General features: G+C 55.0%; 1 protein-coding gene across 1 annotated transcript in view; it reads left to right on the forward strand.

Moving 5' to 3' along the window:
• Positions 1-280: 280 nt before the first annotated feature.
• Papln (papilin, proteoglycan like sulfated glycoprotein) overlaps positions 281-18,900 on the forward strand; it is a 29,310-nt gene continuing 10,690 nt past the window's right edge. The window contains exons 1-18 of the mRNA XM_090344423.1: positions 281-338; positions 1,932-1,985; positions 2,185-2,244; positions 7,229-7,344; positions 8,373-8,433; positions 8,720-8,822; positions 10,250-10,380; positions 11,381-11,504; positions 11,908-11,988; positions 12,065-12,237; positions 12,328-12,466; positions 13,229-13,355; positions 14,134-14,341; positions 14,841-15,020; positions 15,137-15,278; positions 16,897-16,977; positions 17,142-17,391; positions 18,354-18,474. Coding sequence (XP_090200549.1) covers positions 1,962-1,985; positions 2,185-2,244; positions 7,229-7,344; positions 8,373-8,433; positions 8,720-8,822; positions 10,250-10,380; positions 11,381-11,504; positions 11,908-11,988; positions 12,065-12,237; positions 12,328-12,466; positions 13,229-13,355; positions 14,134-14,341; positions 14,841-15,020; positions 15,137-15,278; positions 16,897-16,977; positions 17,142-17,391; positions 18,354-18,474 — 2,121 coding nt within the window. The 5' untranslated portion in view covers positions 281-338; positions 1,932-1,961. The remainder of the gene's footprint in view (positions 339-1,931; positions 1,986-2,184; positions 2,245-7,228; positions 7,345-8,372; positions 8,434-8,719; positions 8,823-10,249; positions 10,381-11,380; positions 11,505-11,907; positions 11,989-12,064; positions 12,238-12,327; positions 12,467-13,228; positions 13,356-14,133; positions 14,342-14,840; positions 15,021-15,136; positions 15,279-16,896; positions 16,978-17,141; positions 17,392-18,353; positions 18,475-18,900) is intronic.

An 18,900-nucleotide genomic window follows, 5' to 3' on the forward strand; every position in this document is an offset into this window, starting at 1 on the left:
GGTGCCTGGCACATCCCCAAAGCAGGAACGACCCAGAGCCCACGGAGTGGAGGCTGAGCCAAGCCTTGGCCCAGACCCAGGAGGTGGAGGCCCGGTGCGGGCCTCCCCACGGGGCGCAGTCCTTGGCGGGGATTGGAGGTGGGCGTCGGCGGGCAGGGTGGGGGAGAAGGGGCGGGGAGGAGCCCAGCCGGTGCTGGAGGGAAAGTTCTCTCGGCCGCGGCGGGGCTGCGTGCGCTCCTTCTCCTTCCAGACCTCGGGGCTGCAGCGGGGCCGGGGCCAGGGCCGGGCCGGGCCGGTCGGTCACCCAGGGCGCGCGGCGGCGGAGCGCGGGCCCACGGGTAGGAAGGCGCGGAGCCGGCGCCCTGCAGCCTGGGAGGCGCAGGGATTTGCCCCGCCTGGCGCGTGGGGATTGCGGGCTGGGAAAAGTGAGGGCCCGGTGAGTCTCCCACCGAGGCGGGCACAGAGCCGGGTCGCCCGCTCCACACCGGGGAGCGCAGACCGCGGGGACGCCCGCGTCGTCCTGGCTCCCCTTCCGACGTGCGGCACGCGGGGGCCGTGAGCCGGGGAGCGCGGCCGCGCCCCGCACCGCCCACAGCGCATCCCGGGCCTGCGTCGGGAAGGACCTGGCTGCCGGCTCGCGGAGCCGCCCGGGGGCCAGACCCAGGGCTCGCCCGGGGTTGCCTGTCACCATAAGACGCCCCCAAACCAGGGAACATTTGCAACTTCGGGCACCCGGGAGCTGCAGATCCGGGCGATGGCAGCGGCGAGGTGGCTCGGGGGCAGCCGAGAGTGCGGCGCTGCCCTCCCTCCGTCCTGCCTGCAGGGGCCTGGGGGGGCCTCGCAGCCCCTAAAGGCGAGTGTCGCCCGCCACCTGCCGGGGTCCCCAGCTCTAGGTTGAGGCTGTCACCAGAGCCTGGCGATGCAGGGGGGGGGGACCCAGGCAGAGGGCCCAGGCGCCCCAGGAACCTCCGCTTGGACCAGGAAAAGTAATGACTGGAAGAATCAGTATTGGTGCTACATGAATGAGTGCGGGCTTGGTAAATGCACCAGGGTCCATTTTGCTGAAGGTGGCTTTTGTGTGCTCTGTTTGATCCCTGGAAGCTGAAGTCATTTCTGTCCTTTAAAAGAATTTAGAGCCTTGGAATTACAGTCTTAAAATGTTCGGTGTGCAGGGTGGTGCTTGTTTAATGTTTTGTAATGAATCACATGCATTGCTTATGTCCTGCGTATGGTGGCGTGTGTGTGCGTGTATATGCGGACAGCACACTCGTGTACACTGCACGGGCTCGAGCAGATGTGCATACGGCTCCTCATGGAGCTTTCCTAAGCTGGGAAAGGCTGGCTTGAGTTTAATATAGGGCTTTTTTTTTTTAGGGGAGCAGTCCTGGGCCTTGAACTCAGGGCCTGGGCACTCTCCCTGAGCATCTTTTGCTCTAGGTTAGCACTCTACCACGTGAGCCACAGGTGCCACGTTGAGCTTTAATCTGTGGCCCTGAGAAATCAAATCTAGGGCTTCATGCATGCTAGCTAAGCAGTCTATCTCTAAGGCACATTCCCAGCCCTCGGATCCAATTCTTGTTTGTTTTGTGCTGGTACTGGGGCTTGAGCCCAAGGCCTGGGCACTGTCCTTTTTACTCAAGGTGAGCATTCTACCTCTAGAGCCTCAGTTCCACTTCCAGCTTTTGGTGATTTATTGGAGACAAGAGTTTCAAGGGCTTTCTTGCTGGCTTCAAAACACAATCCTGAGGTTGCAGCCTCCTGAGTTGCTAGGATTACAGATGTGAATCCAGCTAGAATGGCATTTTAAAAAGGACTTTCTTGATTGCTTTCAAACAATAAGCCCAAGTACTTTGATTCTGAACTCCCTGTTTTCAGGGAGTTTGTAGCAGTCTTTTTAATCGTCTTCTTTTTTTTTTTTAATTTTCCTCCAGAAACAAGTGGCTCCTGAAATTCTTCCAGGGATGAGCACTTTCTTTTCCCTGCGTGTGAGTTACATAGCTGTAATGTTTTCTGCTGTCTCCCACCACTCTCTGGAATTCTGTGTGGGTCTGTCTCCTGGTCATGGAATCTCTCACTGCTGCTGCCAGAGCACTGGAGCTGGGGGGTGGAGTGGAGGTGTGAGGGTGGGTGGTGTGGTAGGGCCCAGGCCCCACCACCCCTGCTCTAACATGGCCTCTCCATCAGCCGGAGATGCTGCTGCTCCTGTTCTTGCCTCTGCTGCTCACAGAAGCACCGGGGTCAAAGGTGAGTGCAATTCTGCTCAGCCCCAATCCAGAAGGACCCTGGTAGGAGGCGAGGAAGGCCAGGACAAAGATGCTGTGGGAGGCAGACTGGAGTCCATTCCTACTCAAACTCATGGAGGGCAGAGACATTCCCAGGAGAGGAGCAAGGCTGGGCGATGCCATCATTCTTAGAGTTTCCCACCAAACCCTCCTTATGCTGGCTAATGCTGGAGGAAAGGCAGGTGGGGGCAAGGTGCAGGGTGAAATGCCCACATCTGAGATCCATGCTCCCTCCTCAGCCGGGCTGTGTGGGCCTAAATGTTGCTTGCTCATCATTTCCTCTCCCCTGGGTTAGCCACAGGGTTCACCAGCAGAGCCTTCCAACCAGATGGATGGGAAAGTCAGGCGTCTGCTGTCCCGCAGCGGCCTCTAGACCACATGGCTCTTGACTGCTTGAAATGTGACTAACGCAGCTGAGGAAGTTTTAAAGCTGATTTCATTTTAATTTAGTCTAGATGCTAGTGGCTTCCTTACTAGAGCAGAGCATGGCTACAGGAAACCAACTGGTCATCAAATGAAGTGTCATTAAAAGGGGTCCAAGAGTCAAGGTTCCTTGTAAAATGCACCTGGGTGCTCAGGACCTAGGGGGGCTGCCCTTTAGCTCTTTTTGCTCAAGGTCAGCCCTCTATTACTTGAGCCATAGCTTCACTTCCTACTTTTTTGCTGATTAATTTGAGATAAGAGTGTCACCGACTTTCCTGCATGGGTTGTCTTAACAGCGGTCCTCAGCCTTCAGGCTCCTGAGTAGCTCGGTGAAGGTGTGAACTACTGGTGCCAGCATGCAGAGGATATTTTGGAGGAGAGGGTCTGCAACACTGGGCACCTAACATACTAGAGGGCACGGGGGCAGACAGGTCCTGTGTCTGTGTGGCAGGTAGAAGGGAGACAGGGAGAACCTCTGAGGAAGGACCCAGATTATTTACAGCTTTGGGGAGGCCCAAGGTGGTACAGGATGTGTGGAGATGTGAGTGAGGGTAAGAAAAACACTCAGGGTTGAGTGGACGCTGGAAGTCCTCCAAGAGCCCTTAGTCCATCCCCAGCCACAATCTGAGCAGCAGGAGAACTACAGCCATCTTCTTGTCCTTCCACCACTTTCCAGCTCGCATGTCATCTCACCTCTATTAGCCTACGACCATTGCTCCCGAGATGCCACCCTCTGAGGTCTTCCATGTGCCCGTGCCCAGCTGCATGTATGCCAGAAATCCAGGTGGAGGCACGACCGACCTAAAGCTGTCCCATAATGCCCTGTGTCCTGGAGTTAGAAGGTCCTCATGTAGGGAATGAAGACCTAGGACAGGGTTAGGTGCCTTTGCCCTTTAGCACAGCCAAAGTCACCTTCTGCCTCTACTTCTCACAGGGTGAATCTCAGGGGAGCCCCAGCCTGCCTTCCTCCTCCCTTGCCCCTTTCCCTCTCTGGCGGAGTGCATCCATTGCTCCTGTTAGCTGATTCCCCCTTGGGATGCGGAGCATCGTCTTGGGGTCCTTCTGTGACATCTCCTCACAGGGTTTCTTTGAGGGGACGAATGGTGAGAAGTTATTAAAGGTGGTAGCAAGGCCCTCTCCTGGATAACTTCCTCTCACCTGCTCTTTTTCCCACACTTGGTGGGAAGCAGTCTGCCCTGGGACCTCTTAGTGGAGCTGGAGGAGGAATGGGTGGGGTGTGGAGAGCACAGGAGACAGGCAGGGACAGGCCTGGGCCGGGCCAGGCTGCGTACCACACTGCTGCCACAGCAGCTCCTGCCTTAGTAATTACAGGGAACAAAATGTGCTGGCTCTGCTTGTGATCCCATTGTTTCCTATGGAGACGCAGTCTGGAGGCTTCAGGTCACTCAGATGAGCCCAGAGAGGGTTCCTCTATGAGCAGGCAGGTGGCCTGGCATGCATGTGCCCACCTGACAGCTGCCAGGCACAGGGAGCAGAAGGATGTTTGTGAGGGGCTTCACCATAAGCCCGGCCCCTGGACAGGTCTGTGCTCAGGCCATTCTCCCTCTCACCCTGATGGCCGGAGGTGGCGCTGTGGCCAGGGTGCCACTCCTTGCATTCAGAAGGGCATACTGGGAGAGGCAGCATAAGAGGACATTGCATATGAAGACAGCAGTCCATGCGGAGGGAAGGGGGTTCTTGAATTCTTGTCATACACTGATGAGGCTTGGTAGATGGGATGGGGAAGAAGTGAGCAGAATCCCAGTTGAGTTAGCCACCCCAGCATGCTGTACTTTTTTTTTAATTAAAATTTTTAAAATTATTAACATAGGCCAGACATTTGAGGCTTGTGCCTTTAATCCTAACTACTCAGGAGGCTGAGATTTGAGGATGATGGTTCAAAGCCATCTGGGGATGGAAAGCCTATGAGAAATCTCTGGTTAGCCACCAGCAAACTGGAAGTAGTGCTATGGCTTACAGTGGCAGAGTGCTATAACCACATAACTGACCAAAAAAAAGTTGTTATCATAAAGGTGATGTTTAGAGAGGCTACCATTTCATAAATTAGGTATGAGTATCTTTCTTCCTTGCTTGCTTTTTTTTTCTTTCTTTCTTTCTTTTTTTCCCATGAGGCTTGAACTCTGACCCTGAGCACTGTCCTTGAGCTCTTCAGCTCAAGGTTACCACCCTGTCACTTGAGCCATAGCGCCTCTTCCGGTTTTCTGGTGGTGGAGATAAGACTCGCACAGACTTTTGTGCCCCAACTGGCTTTGAACTGCAGTCCTCAGATCTCAGTCTCCTGAGTAGCTAGGATTATAGGTGTGAACCACCGGTGCCCAGCTTATAAGTATATTTCTTTTCGACAATGTCACCTTTTCCTTTGCTCTCTCCCAGTTTTTCCTCCTATCCCCACCCACAAGTTGTGTGGTTCATTTTCAGCCAAGTGTCTAGTGAATATCACTCCAGGATTTGTTAACCCTTTATCCCTCCATTTCTGTACTCTTCTTGTCCCACAAAGATAGATAAACAAACAGAACCAAAAGAAAGGAGGGAAAAAGCCTCTAATTTCCATTTCCTGGTGTTTGTTTTAATAAATATCATATTATATGATGAGAGGCACTGAGGCATTGCGCCTTTGTGTTCTAAGAGTATCCTCTTTCAGTCTCACTGTGTGTGAATGCCTGGATTCTTGTAGGGTTTATCATGTCCATGTGTATTTTAGATCTAGCTTCCATGTATGTGTTGTTTGTCTCTTTGAGCTTGGTTCACCTCACTTAACACGATTTGTCTTAGGTCTATCCATTTCCCCTGCAGATGGCATATCATTGCCTTTTTTTTCTTTTTTTGGCCAGTCCTGGGCTTGGGCTCAGGGCTTGAGCACTGTCCTTGGGCTTTCTCAAGGCTAGAGCTCTACCACTTGAGATACAATACCACTTCTGGCTTTTTCTATGTATGTGATACTGAGGAATCAAACCCAGGTCTTCGTGCATGCTAGACAAGCACTGTACCATTAGGCCAAACTCCCAGTCCCAATCATTGGCTTTTGAAAACAAGATACTGGATCCAATCAGTTCACAAGTCACAAAGAAACTGCATTGATATATTGATTTTTTAGTTTGGGAAGCTTGGGGATTCAGACCCTGCTAGAACTGAAGGAGTTATAGGTGAAAGGTGATACCTTTGGTCTGGCCACCTCTTCCTTTTTTGTGTTTGATTCAGGAAGTTAATGTGGTTTGTGCTGCCTCGGCTCCAGGTAACCTGAGAGCCAACCTCATTCCAGCAGGGCTCCAGAAACCCCTGCAGGGAGAAGAGCTTTCTCCTCCTTCCCACTGCATTAATACCTTTGCTTTCTCTAAAGAATGTTGGTGACTTTTTCTCCTTAAAGATTCTTATATGGATAGAGATTCTCTTCTTGAATACTTGTTTATTAAACATGTCATTTGAAATATGATGTAAAAATCAATGTTAATAAATTCTTTAATTTAAAAAAGATTCTTATATGGAAACACTGTAAAAAGTCCCCTGTTAGAAAATAGTCCTTTTAATTTTTTTTGCCAGTTGTGGGGCATGAACCCAGGGCCTGAGTACTGTCCTTGGACTTTTCTCAAGGCTAGTGCTCTACCACTTGAGCCACAGCACCACTTCCAGCTTTTTTCTGTGTGGTACCGAGGAATTGATTCCAGGTCTTTGTGCATGCTGGGCAAGCACTCTACCCCTAGGACAAACTCCCAGCCTTTTTTTTTTTTTTTTTTGGTGGGTCATGGAGCTTGAACTCTGTCTGGGCGCTGTCCTTGAGCTCTTCAGTTCAAGGATACCGCCATACTTTTGAGCCAAGCCCCACTCCCCATTTTGTTGATTAATTGGAGATAAGAGTCTCAGGTCCTTTTGTGCCTGGGCTGGCTTTGAACCTTGATCCTCAGATCTCAGCCTCCTGAGTAGCTAGGAATACAGGCCTGAGCCACCGGGCCCAGAAGAAAATGGTAAGTTTATAGTCCATTGTCTATTTCCTGTCAACATGGTGAAATGCAGTCTCCTTTAGTTGAGTCTTTCAAACAGGTGCTGTGCCATGTGCTCATTTCTCTCTCTGTGGCTTCCTCTGTCTGCCTTGGTGGTGTGTGTGTGTGTGTGTGTGTGTGTGTGTGTGTGTTTTCTCAGGAATCTTGAAATTATGCCCTAGGCACTGTCCCTATTCTATTTTGCTCAAGGCTAGTGTTCTACCACTTGAGCTACAACTCTACTTCCAGGTTTTTGGTAGTTAATTGGAGATAAGAGTCTCACTGACTTTACTTCCTGGGCTGGCTTTGAACCGTCCACTCTCAGATCTCAGCCTTCTGAGAGTAGCTAGGCTCACAGCTGTGAGCCATGCACCTGGCTAGCTGGCTCATTTTGTAATGAGCGTATTGGTGAGCCTGACTTTGTGGGGATGCCCTAAAGGAACAGTTCTGGAAGAGAGACTCCAGATCTGGTTTGGGGCTCCATTTGAGGACGACTGACTCACTTTGGCTCGCTCCTGTCTCGGACAGGCTTCCCAGGTGAGGCGGCAGAGTGATCACTGGGGCTCCTGGGGCCAATGGAGCCCCTGCAGCAGGACCTGTGGAGGGGGCATCAGATTCCGGGAGCGCCCCTGCCACTCCCACAGGTAGGGAAGACAAACAGGCCAGCTGGCTTCTGGGTCATGCGGGAGCTGGTGTCATGGGCCACCAGGGACAGATTTATTTCGGAAACAAAAGCAGCGCAGTAGAGGAAAAGCAGTTTGCCTGTGTCCCTGGCTGCTGCTGTAGGGCAGGCGTGCATTTGTGAATTAATGAAGAATGTTCAGCCAGCCATTCCTGGGCCCTGTGGTTTTTTTGCCCTCGGCTGCTTGCCAAGTACAGAGTCTCCAGGAGGGGCATTTAACTTGTGCTCTGCACTGTGATAGGCCCTCAGAGGGACAGGCTACAGGCACAGGTTGATGAGGATGGGAGGGAGGGGGGTGAACTCTGCTCAGAGATGCTGAGTGGGGAGGAGGGGGGCAGAGCCTTCTGTTTATTCTCATTGCAGGCTAACCTTACAGGTAGGTGTGCATTGCCTCTTAGCTCAGAATTAGGGGCTTTACTGGACATGTGCTTTAAGAAGCAAAGTTAGAGCTAGCCATGGTGGCTTATGCCTATAATCTTTATTACTCAGGAGCCTGACATCTGAGGAATTCAGGTTTGAAGTCAGCTCAGGCAGCGAAGTCTGTGTGAGATGACTATCTCCAATTTATCACCAAAAAGCTGGAAATGGAGCTGTGGCTCAAGAGTTAGAGTGCCAGGCTTGAGCAAGAAAACCAAAACCCTCCGGAACATTGCCCAGGCCTGAGTTCAAAGCCCCAGGGCTGGACCAGGATGGGGGAGAAGAAATAGGAGAAGGAGGAAGGAGTGGAGGAGGGGGGGAGGAAGAGAAGAGGAGGAGGTGGTGGAGGAGGAGGAGGAGGAGGAAGAAGAGGAGGAAGAGGAGGAGGAGGAGGAAGTGGAGGAGGAGGAGGAGAGTCAGTCTAAACACAGAATTAATTCCACTCACCCCAGGGGGTTGATGTGTGAGTCACCCCACTACTCACCTGGCCTCCAGTTTGGCTCAGCCTTGCCCACCAAGCCGAGAGGGAAGCCGGGGAGAGGTTGGGGTCTTCCCAGTGTTCTCATCCTACAGGAGAGATGGAGGTGCCAGCTGCGTGGGCCCGGCCCGGAGCCATCAAATGTGCCGCACAGAAGTAAAGCCCTCCCAGCCCAGGCCCCCCCACCTTCCCTGAGCCCCTTCCTCACCGCACCCTGCATTGGCCTTGGTGGCTGCCGCTCCAAGAGCCCAAGCCCTCCCCGCCCCAGGGGCGCACACGAGATCCCTGGGGCTCAGGTCCCCTCCTGAGGGGCCCTTGGGCTTGGAGGGGCAGAGGGCCGAGGCGGGGACCCCCGAGCTCCCGGATGGGGAAAGCGGGAATTGGGCAGGACCCTTTCCCAGATGCAAACGTTGGGGATCCATATTCGGGTTCCATCACGCAGAGCTGCCCCCCCGGCACGCGGGACTTTCGGGCCCAGCAATGCGCAGACTTGGACAGCATGGAATTCCAAGGTCGGCGGTACCGATGGCTGCCCTACTACGGGGGTGAGTGCCCACCGGCCGCTGTGCCCACCCGACCCCCTTGTCACCATGTCACATAGGTCTTACAAAGTCACCAGAGCCGCCAGCACATGCCCGTCAATGAACGTGCACACATGCGAGCAGAGGGCCCCCTCACCTTGTTCCCAAAGCCTGCAGGTGACACATAAGGCGCCTTCACCCCCTGCAGCCCCGGCTGTGTTGGGGAGACGACACTGATGGGGCAAAGTGCAGGAGGATATGGTTATGATTTATCCTTTCACACTTGGGAGTTAAACAGGGCATTTATAATATGTAGATATTTAACACAGCAGCCCTTGACAGCACTATAGATCAGCAGCAGAGTGCTTGTAAGTGGGAGGCTTCTGGGTTCCTATCCTGAGCACTACAACATCAACAAAACACACACACACACACACACACACACACACACACACACACACAATCAGCTGGGCACCAGCGGCTCACACCTGTAATCCTAGCTACTCAGGAGGCTAAGATCTGATTGTGGTTCAAAGCCAGCCCAGGCAGAAGAGTCGCCAGTGAGACTGGTACCTCCAGTTAGCCACTCAAAAGCTGGAAATAACAGTGTGGCTCAAGTGGTAGAATGCTAGCCTTGAGCACAAAGAGGCAGACACCTGTCATCCCAGCTACTCCAAAGGTTAAGGCAGGAGGCTCACTTGAGTCCAGGAGTTCAAGGCCCACCTCTTTTTTTGTTGTTATTGGATTTTTTTTTTGTTTGTTTGGTAGTGGGGCTTGAACTCTGAGCCTGGGAGTTGTCCCTGAGCTCTTCAGTTCAAAGCTACAGCCCTACCCCTGGAGCCACAGTGTCACGTCTGCTTTTCTAGTGGTTAATTGGAAATAAGAGTCTCATGGTCTTTAGTGGCTTTGGACCACGATCCTCAGATCTCAGTCTCCTGAGTAGCTAGGATTACAGGCATGAGCCACCATGCCCAGCTAAGGCCAGCCTCTTTTATTTGATCTCTGTTAGCAGATCATCTCGCCTCTTTGCACACTGTCTTCTCTACGTATGTCTATGCATTTGTAATTATCAGGATTACCTGATAATTGCCATCTTTCATAGTTTCTGATAGAAATGTATTCTTCATAAGCTTGGTTTTAACTGCATGGACACCGTGCTTGATGCTTTGATGATTCAGAGTGGCCTTTTCTGAACACTTTGGAACTTTTGTTATAAGTGAGAATAGTTATTTCCTTACTTGGGGATACCTTTGATTCCTCAAAGATGCAGCTGGTACATGGGAAATGTCCCTCCACCCAGATGGGCGCAGGCTTCTGTGCTGGTGGGGGGGAGGTGCTGCTGCCAGAACCTTCCCTGCAAGCCCTGCTGCACTTCCACCTTGCCGGCACTTCTCTGCTGCCAGGCCAGGCCCTGATGGGGAATCACAGCTTTCTTCTCTTGCCCACTCCAGCCCCAAACCAGTGTGAACTGAACTGCATTCCCAAGGGAGAGAACTTCTACTACAGGCACCGGGAGGCGGTGGTGGACGGGACGCCCTGTGAGCCTGGCAAGCGGGACGTCTGTGTGGAAGGCACCTGCCGGGTGAGTCCATGTCTCCCCAACTTTCATCTGGCCAGGGCTTCTGACAGGTGTTTCCCTGTCTAGCACTAGAGGGCCAAGGGGATGGAAGGAGTTTCATGACCTCTCAGGTTCCAAGGGCACCAGGCCTAGCTCCTAGGATGTATTGCAGATGTGCAGATGTCCTGTGACATCTGGCACCTGCCCCCCCCACACCCTTTTTCAGTCATGGGACTTGAACTCAGGGTCTGAATGCTGTCCCTGAGCTTTTTCACTCAAGGCTAGGGTTGTACCACCTAAGCCACAGCACTACTTCTGGCTTTCTGGTGATTAATTGGAGATAAATGTCACATGGACTGTCTTGCCTGGGCTGGCTTTGAACTGTGATCCTCAAATCTCAGCCTCCTGAGTAGCAAGGATTACAGACATGAGCCAACTGTGTCCAGCTTTACAGTGCCCAGCTCAAACATTATTTAAAACAAACACAAAAACAAAACACCTCTGGGTGGTATGTGATAGGAATCCAACAGAAACTGACTTTGGCAGCACCAAAACTTTCTCCATGGGATGCTCCGGTGGCGCTGCTAGAACCTTCTCTTTACCTGCCCAGCCAGTACCATGTTTGGGTTGGTTCTTCCTCTGCTGGGTGCTGGGATGGTCTCGGCTGTGCCAGCCCGACAGCTAGGGTAGAGCCTCATTCCCAGGAGTTCTCTGACCTGTCTTGGCCTGGTGCTTACCTGATCTCTTTTCTTAAGTGTGAGGATAAGCCACTGTTTTTCCCAAAGCCATGCTTGGGGAGCTCCACCTCAACCCTGCAGGGGGGGGGCCTAATGAGGAAGATGGGTGTTTACCAGAAGCCCAAATGTGTGTTGAGTGTGAGTGGACTGTCTGCCACCTTGGATTGCTACTATAAGCACAAGGGTGCTGGGCAGCTCGGCAGACCAGGCTGGACCCCAGGTATGCCTGTGTCTCCCTCTGCTGTCTCTCCTCTGACGCTCACCTCTCCCCTTTCCCTTCCCTGCAGGTTGTCGGCTGTGACCACAAGCTAGACTCGCTCAAGCAGGAGGACAAGTGCCTCCAGTGTGGGGGCGATGGCACCACCTGCTACCCGGTCACAGGCACCTTTGATGCTGATGACCTCAGTAGAGGTGGGGGCACCGGGGGTCTGCAGACAGTCTAGACCAGGGAAGGGGGGCACGGCTGCCTGCCTCCTGCCAATCTGGGTCCTTGGGGACCAAGTTTTCCAGCTCTCATGGCACCCAGTGGGGGCACATTGGCTTGACTCATGCCTGACAGCTCCCCTGTGGCTGTGGGGTGGGGGCACACAGAAGTGGGGCACTCCCCACTAGTCTGGTCTCACACCTGGCCCTCCCCATTTCTCTCCCCCTGGCTTTGGTGAAACTGTTTCCTCGCCCAGCAGCGGGGGTGGGGGGTAGGGGGAGCTTGCTTGCACTTGTGCTGTGTGGCTTCGAGTCTGGGGGCGACTCCTGCCCTTGGTTGATGGAGCCCCTCTGCCGCCCCCCCACCCACTGAATCTCTGCTCCCTATCAGGCTACAACCAGATTTTCATAGTTCCCGCGGGGGCCACGAGCATCCGCATCGAGGAGGCAGCGGCCAGCAGGAATTTCCTGGGTGAGGACAGGGGCTGGGCGCTGGGCTGGGGGGGTGGCGAGCCCCCCGCTGACCGGGTGGGGCCCCCCGCACGCAGCGGTGAAGAGTCTCCGCGGGGATTACTACCTCAACGGGGACTGGACCATCGAGGAGGCGCAGGCCCTGCCCGTGGCCGGTACCGTGCTGCACTACGAGCGGGGGTCCGAAGGGGACCTGGTCCCGGAGCGGCTGCTGGCCCGGGGCCCCACCTCGGAACCACTGATCATCGAGGTGAGCGGGCTGGGGGAGGAGGGATGCCCTGGGCGGGGGGGGGTCCCTCCACACACGGAGGGTCACCCGAGCGGGGACCCTGCCCTGCAGCTCATCAGCCAAGAGCGCAACCCGGGCGTGCACTACGAGTACTTCCTGCCCGACGCTTCCCCGGGCCGCCGCGGGCCCCGCGCCGCCTTCCGCTGGAGCCTCGGCTCCTGGACCGAGTGCAGCGCCGCGTGCGGAGGAGGTGAGGGAGTCCGCGCGGGGCAGCGCCCCCCCCCCCAGGGCATGGTGGGTGGGGGTGCGGGGTCACCCGAGCCCAGGGGAGCCCCCAGGAACCAGGTGCCAGGCGGCTCTCCGCCACCCACACCTAACGCCCTGAGCCCCGCTTCCTCCTGAAAATTGGGGCTATTAGCTGGGTGTCAGCGGCTCGGGAGGCTGAGGTCTAAGGTTGGTGGTTCAAAGACAGCTGGGGCAGAAACGTTCAGGAGACTTTAAAAAAAATTTATGTCCACAGTGGAGCTTGAACATGGAGCCTGGGTGCCGCCCCTGAGCAAATCTTTTTGCTCCAGCCTAGCTCTCTACCACTTTGAGCCACAGCTCCACTTTTGGTTTTCCAGTGGGTCGTTGGGGATAGAGTCTCATCATCTGCCCCGCCCCAACTGGGCTTTGAACCTTGATCCTCAGATCTCAGCCTCCTGAGTTGGCTAGGATTACAGGTATGAGCCTCCAGCGCGCAGCCTCCAGGAGACTCCTTATCTCCAGCTAACTACCAAAAAGCCACAAGAGGAGCCGCGACTCAATTGTAGGGTGTTAGATTTGGAGCACAAAAGCTCAGGGAGAGTGAGCAGGCACGAGCATGTGTACACACACACACACACACACACACAAGTGATGGCACCTCTCTGAGATGGATGCGTCCAGGGTAGAGTCCAGAATGGTGGGGCTGGCCCGGATTGCATTTGGACCATGTTGTCTGATTGGCTGCCCTCTGCCCCCCCCCACACAGGTCACCAGTCCCGCCTTGTGTTCTGTACCATGGACAACGAGGTCTACCCTGACCACATGTGCCAGCCCCAGCCTCAGCCAGCTGACCGCCGCCCCTGCAACCTTCACCGGTGCCCGCAGACCAGGCGGTGAGGCCTTGCCAGTTCCTTCCCCTCCTGGTGGGTGGAAGGGAAAAATGTCTCTATGCTGTTCCAGGCATGGACACCAAAGCTGTCAGGGAGTCCAGCCCTTCTAGAGCTGTGGGTGCCACAGGTGGCAGCTGTCATCAAGGGGGCAATAAGAGGGCTTGAGGTCCAGGCCCATACAGTGCTCAGAATGCCCAGTCTGGTGGCAGGAGGGTTGGGGACAGTATCACAGATGTCTGTCCGAACCAATGAGGGGGTCTGGCCAAAGGGCCTGTTGGCATTAGTGATGCCTTTGTCCATGCATAAAGAGTGTCCTGCGTGCACCAGCCCGGGGTGTGGCACCGTGCTGGGGCCCAGCGTGCATCAGAGGACAGGTGATCTGTAGGCAACGGTTCCAAGAGGCTGTGCTGCTCCCTCTACCTGCCTAGCCTCTTCCTGGTGGGGGTTTGGTTTTGCATGGTGGGGTGGCGCTGCCCTTCCCTTTGGCTCACTCGGCTGCTAGGCAGGGCCACTCCACTCATAAGCAGTACAGGGCTCCTGAAGTGTTGCATCCGAGGTGGAGAGAAAAGGGAGGGACGAGGTAAGAAGGGTTAAAATAGGAGCACTTGACTGCAACAATCGGACCCTATAGACAGCAGCAAATGGTAGGAGGTGCCTAGAAGGGCTGTAGCCTTTGTGCAGAGCTCTTCAGTCTCATCTGTGCAGGCATGGGGTTCAGACGGTGGTAGGCTGGGGTTGGGATCTTCTGTCTGCTCTTTACCTGACTCCCACTCTTTGCCAGGTGGAAGGCAGGGCCCTGGGCTTCTTGCTCAGCCTCCTGCGGGAGCGGCTCCCAGATCCGCTCTGTCTACTGTGTCTCCTCTGATGGGGCTGGCGGCCAGGAGGCTGTGGATGAGGACAACTGCGCAGGCCTGCCCGGAAAGCCCCCTTCCATCCAGGCTTGCAACCTGCAGCGCTGTGCTACCTGGAGAGCTGAGCCCTGGGGAGAGGTGAGGCTTCCGGCAGGAGCCCCCAACCCAGGCTGGGCTGCAAATCTGGAATGGGGCCTGGGTCTGGCCAGTAGCAGACGAAGCTGGAAGGCTGTCTTGGAAATGTGAACAAAGCTAGGACTAGACAAGTTCTGAACCCAGTTCCAGGGTTTTCTCCCCTTCTCTAAGAACCTGGAGCTGAGTGGCGAGGTTTAACCTTGGTCAAGAGAAGCAGCTAAAGGTGGCTTTGGAGGTGAGGGAAGAGCTCATATGTCTGAAGCTGACAGTTGCTCCCAGTACCTACAAAAAAAAGGGCTGTATAAAGTACTCCACACTCTGGTATCAGCCACCATGATTAAGCTGTGTGACTTCCCCAAAGTGGCTCAGCCTCTCTGGGCACAGGAATGAGAGATGGGGGTAGAGTGTTGTCTGCACGTGCCAGGCTGGTGGCCTCTGGCTGTCTCTCCCTCACGATTCCTCTGGGTTGGGATGATTGCCTGCTGACAGCCAGTTCTTGCAGTGCTCTGTCACCTGTGGCTCTGGCGTCCGAAGGAGGAGTGTCACTTGCAGGGGTGCCCAGGGATCGCTGCTCCCGGCCTCCGCATGCTCCCTGGAGAACCGGCCACCCCTCAGTGAGCCTTGCTTGCTGGAGGCCTGTCCCGTCCGTGACCAGACCTGGCACGTGGGCCCCTGGAGTCCAGTGAGTCCCCTCTGCATGTCTGCTGCACGGGTGGATATGGTGTGCCTTCCCGTCCCACGCCCTGTTCTGTGGCGACCCCAGCCTCAGGGCTCTCTTCGCTCACCCTTGGGTCCCAGTGCTCCAAGAGCTGTGGTTCAGGCACACGGAGACGACAGGTCGTCTGTGCCATCGGGCCACCCAGCCACTGTGGGAACCTGCAGCAGCCGAAGCCTGCAGAGGTCGAGTCCTGTAACAGCCGTCCCTGCCCCCATGCTCCAGGTGAGGCCAGGGGCAGGCAAGGGGAAGCTGTGCTCTTCCCACTTCCAGCCAGGGACTTCCTGCCTGGGACATCCCAGTCCCCAGCCTGCTTTCCCCCTCCTGTCTTTGTCATTGCGAACCCAGCTCTCCTCCATCAGAAGTACCCCTCCCTGCATGCTGTCATCTCTGTTTCATCCTTAGGCTAGCTTCATTGTGCTGCTAGGGTTGTACACAGCTTCTCAGGCCTACTAGTTATGAGCTGCTGCTGCTGCTTCCTCCTCCCCACCTCCTCCTCCTCCTCCTCCTCCTCCTCCTCCTCCTCCTCCTCCTCCTCCTCCTCCTCCTCCTCCTCCTCCTTCTTCTTCTTCTTCTTCTTCTTCTTCTTCTTCTTCTTCTTCTTCTTCTTCTTCTTCTTCTTCTGTGGGGGGTGGTCATAGAGCTTGAACTTGGCCTGGGTGTTTGTTGTCCCTGAGCTCTTCAGCTCAAAGCTACCACCCTACCCGTGAGCCTAGCCCTACTTCTTGTTTTCTGTCTGTTTGGTTTTTTTGTGTGTGTGTTTTGTTTTTGTTTTTGTGCTAACCACTTCTCTTTTTCTAGAGGTTAATTGGAGATAAGAGTCTTAGGTCCTTTTGTGCCTAGGCTGGCTTTGAACCTTGATCCTCAGATCTCAGCCTTCTGAGTAGTGGGATTGCAGGCATGAGCCACAGCGCCTGGCTCAGCTATGAGCTTCTTAGTGTGGGACTTGTACTCAAGAGGTTTGTGATCATTAGGCAGGCCCTCCACCACTTGACCCAAGCCCTCCGGCTATTTCACGTTAATTATTGTTTCAGATGAGATCTTACATTTCTGCCTGGGCCAGCCTTGAGCTAAGATTCCCCTACCTGTTCCTCTTGCATAGCTGAGATTAGAGGCATGCACCAGCACACCTGGCTTCTCTATTGGGATAGGGGGACTCTATATTATTATTTTTTTGCCAGTCCTGGGCTTGAGCTCAGGGCCTGAGCACTGTCCTTGGACTTTCTCAAGGCTAGAGTTCTACCACTTGAGCTTCAGCACCACTTCCGGCTTTTTTCTATGTATGTGGTATTGAGGAATCGAACCTAGGTGTTCATGCATGCTAGGCAAGCACTCTACCACTAGGCCAAACTCCCAGCCCCCGTGTTTCTGCTTTTTATATAGTTTGGTCTCACGCTTGCTATGCAGGGGATCTACCACTTGTGCCATGCCCTGAATCCTTTTTGCTTCAGTTATTTTTCAGGTAGGATTTCCCCTCCATTTTTGCCTAAGACCAGCCCTAGACCTGAGGTCTTCCTACAGAGGCCTACCTCGTAGTTAGTACGCACACTGGGTCTCACTATTAATTGAGATGGGGATCTCATTTTTTGCCCAAGTTGGTCGTAAGCCACATTACCCCTCCACTGTGCCTCCTGGGAGCTAGGGTGACAGCTATGAGACGCCATGCTGGCCAGCCTTCTACAGCACACGCTCCATCCCTAAGCCACACACCCAGCCCCGAGTCAGTCCAGTTGGAAGGAAAGTCTGTTATCATTTTTGTTTTATGGATTGGGGTGCTAATTTTATCTCTGCTCTTCCTTTTCTCTGACTCCACCCTCTGCATCTGTCACCCTGGTTCCTGCAGAGGCTCCCAGTGTACAGAACTCACATCCTCGCCCCAGGGATCCCCGGATGCCTTTGGGCCCTCGGGTGGCCCCTTCCTCAGGTAGGAAGCTGGGCCTTGCCTCCTCCGCAGAGCCCTGTCATTGTGCCTTGTGGGTGGAGGGTCTGCATTGGGGGTCCTGGTGGCTGAGGGTCTATGGAGCTGGAGAGCGTGAGCCAGCCCAGTGTGGCCAGGGTGGGCTCATCGTTATGTATTTCCCTTTCTAGACCCTAAAGACCAGCGGTGGGCTGCTCAGGAACAACCCTGGACCCGGAATAACCCCAGGGGAGAGCAGGGGCCCCACATGTCACCTCCGGGCCCAGCCCATTCTCCACATCAGCTGCCCCCAAGGTCCAGCTCTGGGCCTGGAGACTGCAGGCACAGCCCCCACGGGTGCTGCCCCGATGGACGGTCCATGTCACTTGGGCCACAGTGGCAAGGCTGCCCTGGGGCTGGGGCCTCATGCCAACAGAGCAGGTGGGTTGGGCCAGTCTAGCAGGGGAGAGAAGGTAGGTGGGCTGGGTTATGGCGGGCAGTGGGCCAGCATCTCTGGCGGGGAAGGGAATGGACAGGTTTGCAGAGCTGAGGATCAGGACTCCCGAGGTTTAGTCTCTGATGTGTGGTCTTAGGGGCTTGGCTCCGCTTCTCTAAGGTGGCTGTCAAGGACTATTCGCAGGTGTCAGCCCTTGAAGAGCTCACCTGAGACTCGGAAGAGGCGTGAAGAACAGCTCCTGTGCGCAGATCCCAGCTCTCTGGGAGCCCAGGGGCAAGCGGGACAAATGACTCGTTCCCCCAAATCTCTGAACACCCTTCATCCCAGACTTGCAGAAAGGCTGAGTGTTGACCCTTTGCTCCAGGCCTGCCCCGTGGCTCTTCCTAGGCCAGTCTGGACAGGCTGCCCTCAGGATCTTGCCCTAGAGGATTTAGGGCCAACAGCCTGGCAGGGTGGGGGGATGAGTACCAGCATTGTCCCTGACCAGCTGTGTGCTGAGTGACTTCTGATCGCGGCTTCCTTTTCTGAGAACTGGAAACCAGGATGGCCACTGGGTGGGGCTGTGAGAATGAACCGAAAGTCCAGGCGCTGTGACCTTTCTTTCTGCCTCCCAACTCCCATTTAACGCCTGCTCTGTGGAACCCTCTGTTCTGGCCTGTCTCCCATCTTCTGATGTGTTTGGTGAATTCCCCCTTGCTGGTTCAGAGGCTCTGTGACTCAAGTATGTCACAATTGCTGCTGTCATCGCTAGAAGCGACTACAACAGGCAGTGTTGCGCCCTGAGCAGCAATGCCTGTGGTCTCGAGAGCCAGGGGCCCCACCTGCTCAACACCCCAGCCAGGCAGCGCAGAATCCGGGTTGCCATGCTGGACACAGGCACTGGCAGTCAGCAAAAGGGCAGGAGCTGGGGTCGGCAGTGAGGCAAGGTCGCATGCTGTCTGTCTAGGTATGGATGCTGTCCTGATGGGGTGTCTGCGGCTGAGGGGCCCCAGCAAGCTGGCTGTAGCCGGTCTTACAGCAGAGATGACACTGGGAGCCGGTCAGGGACCCAAGCAGGAACTTCCAAGGTAAGGACCTGGCTGACAGTGAGAGAGGAATGCGTTCCAGCCCTGCTCAGTGTCACCTGATCCTTGTAGCTTGGGCTTGGTGGAGGGGGGGGTAGTGTTTGCCCATGGCCTGGGCCACCCTCTGCCAGGCACACAGGGTGCCTTTATCCCACACTATTTTTTTGTGTGTGTGAGTCATGGGACTTGAACTGTGGGCCTGGGTGCTGTCCCTGAGCTCTTCAGCTCAAGGCTACTGCCCTACCCCTTGAGCCACAGCATCACTTCTGGTTTTCTAGTGGTTAATTGGAGTCTCACGGTCTTTAGTGTCCCTGCTGGCTTTGAGCCTTGATCCTCAGGTCTCAGCCTTCTGAGTGGCTAGGATTACAGGCGTGAGCTGCAGCACCCGGCCTTCCACACTCTTTTGCCTCAACTCTCCCCCTTGCCTGG

This window comes from Megascapheus bottae, chromosome 14 (assembly GCF_031878675.1).
Source record: "Megascapheus bottae isolate mThoBot1 chromosome 14, mThoBot2.hap1, whole genome shotgun sequence".
Classification (NCBI taxonomy): domain Eukaryota; kingdom Metazoa; phylum Chordata; class Mammalia; order Rodentia; family Geomyidae; genus Megascapheus; species Megascapheus bottae.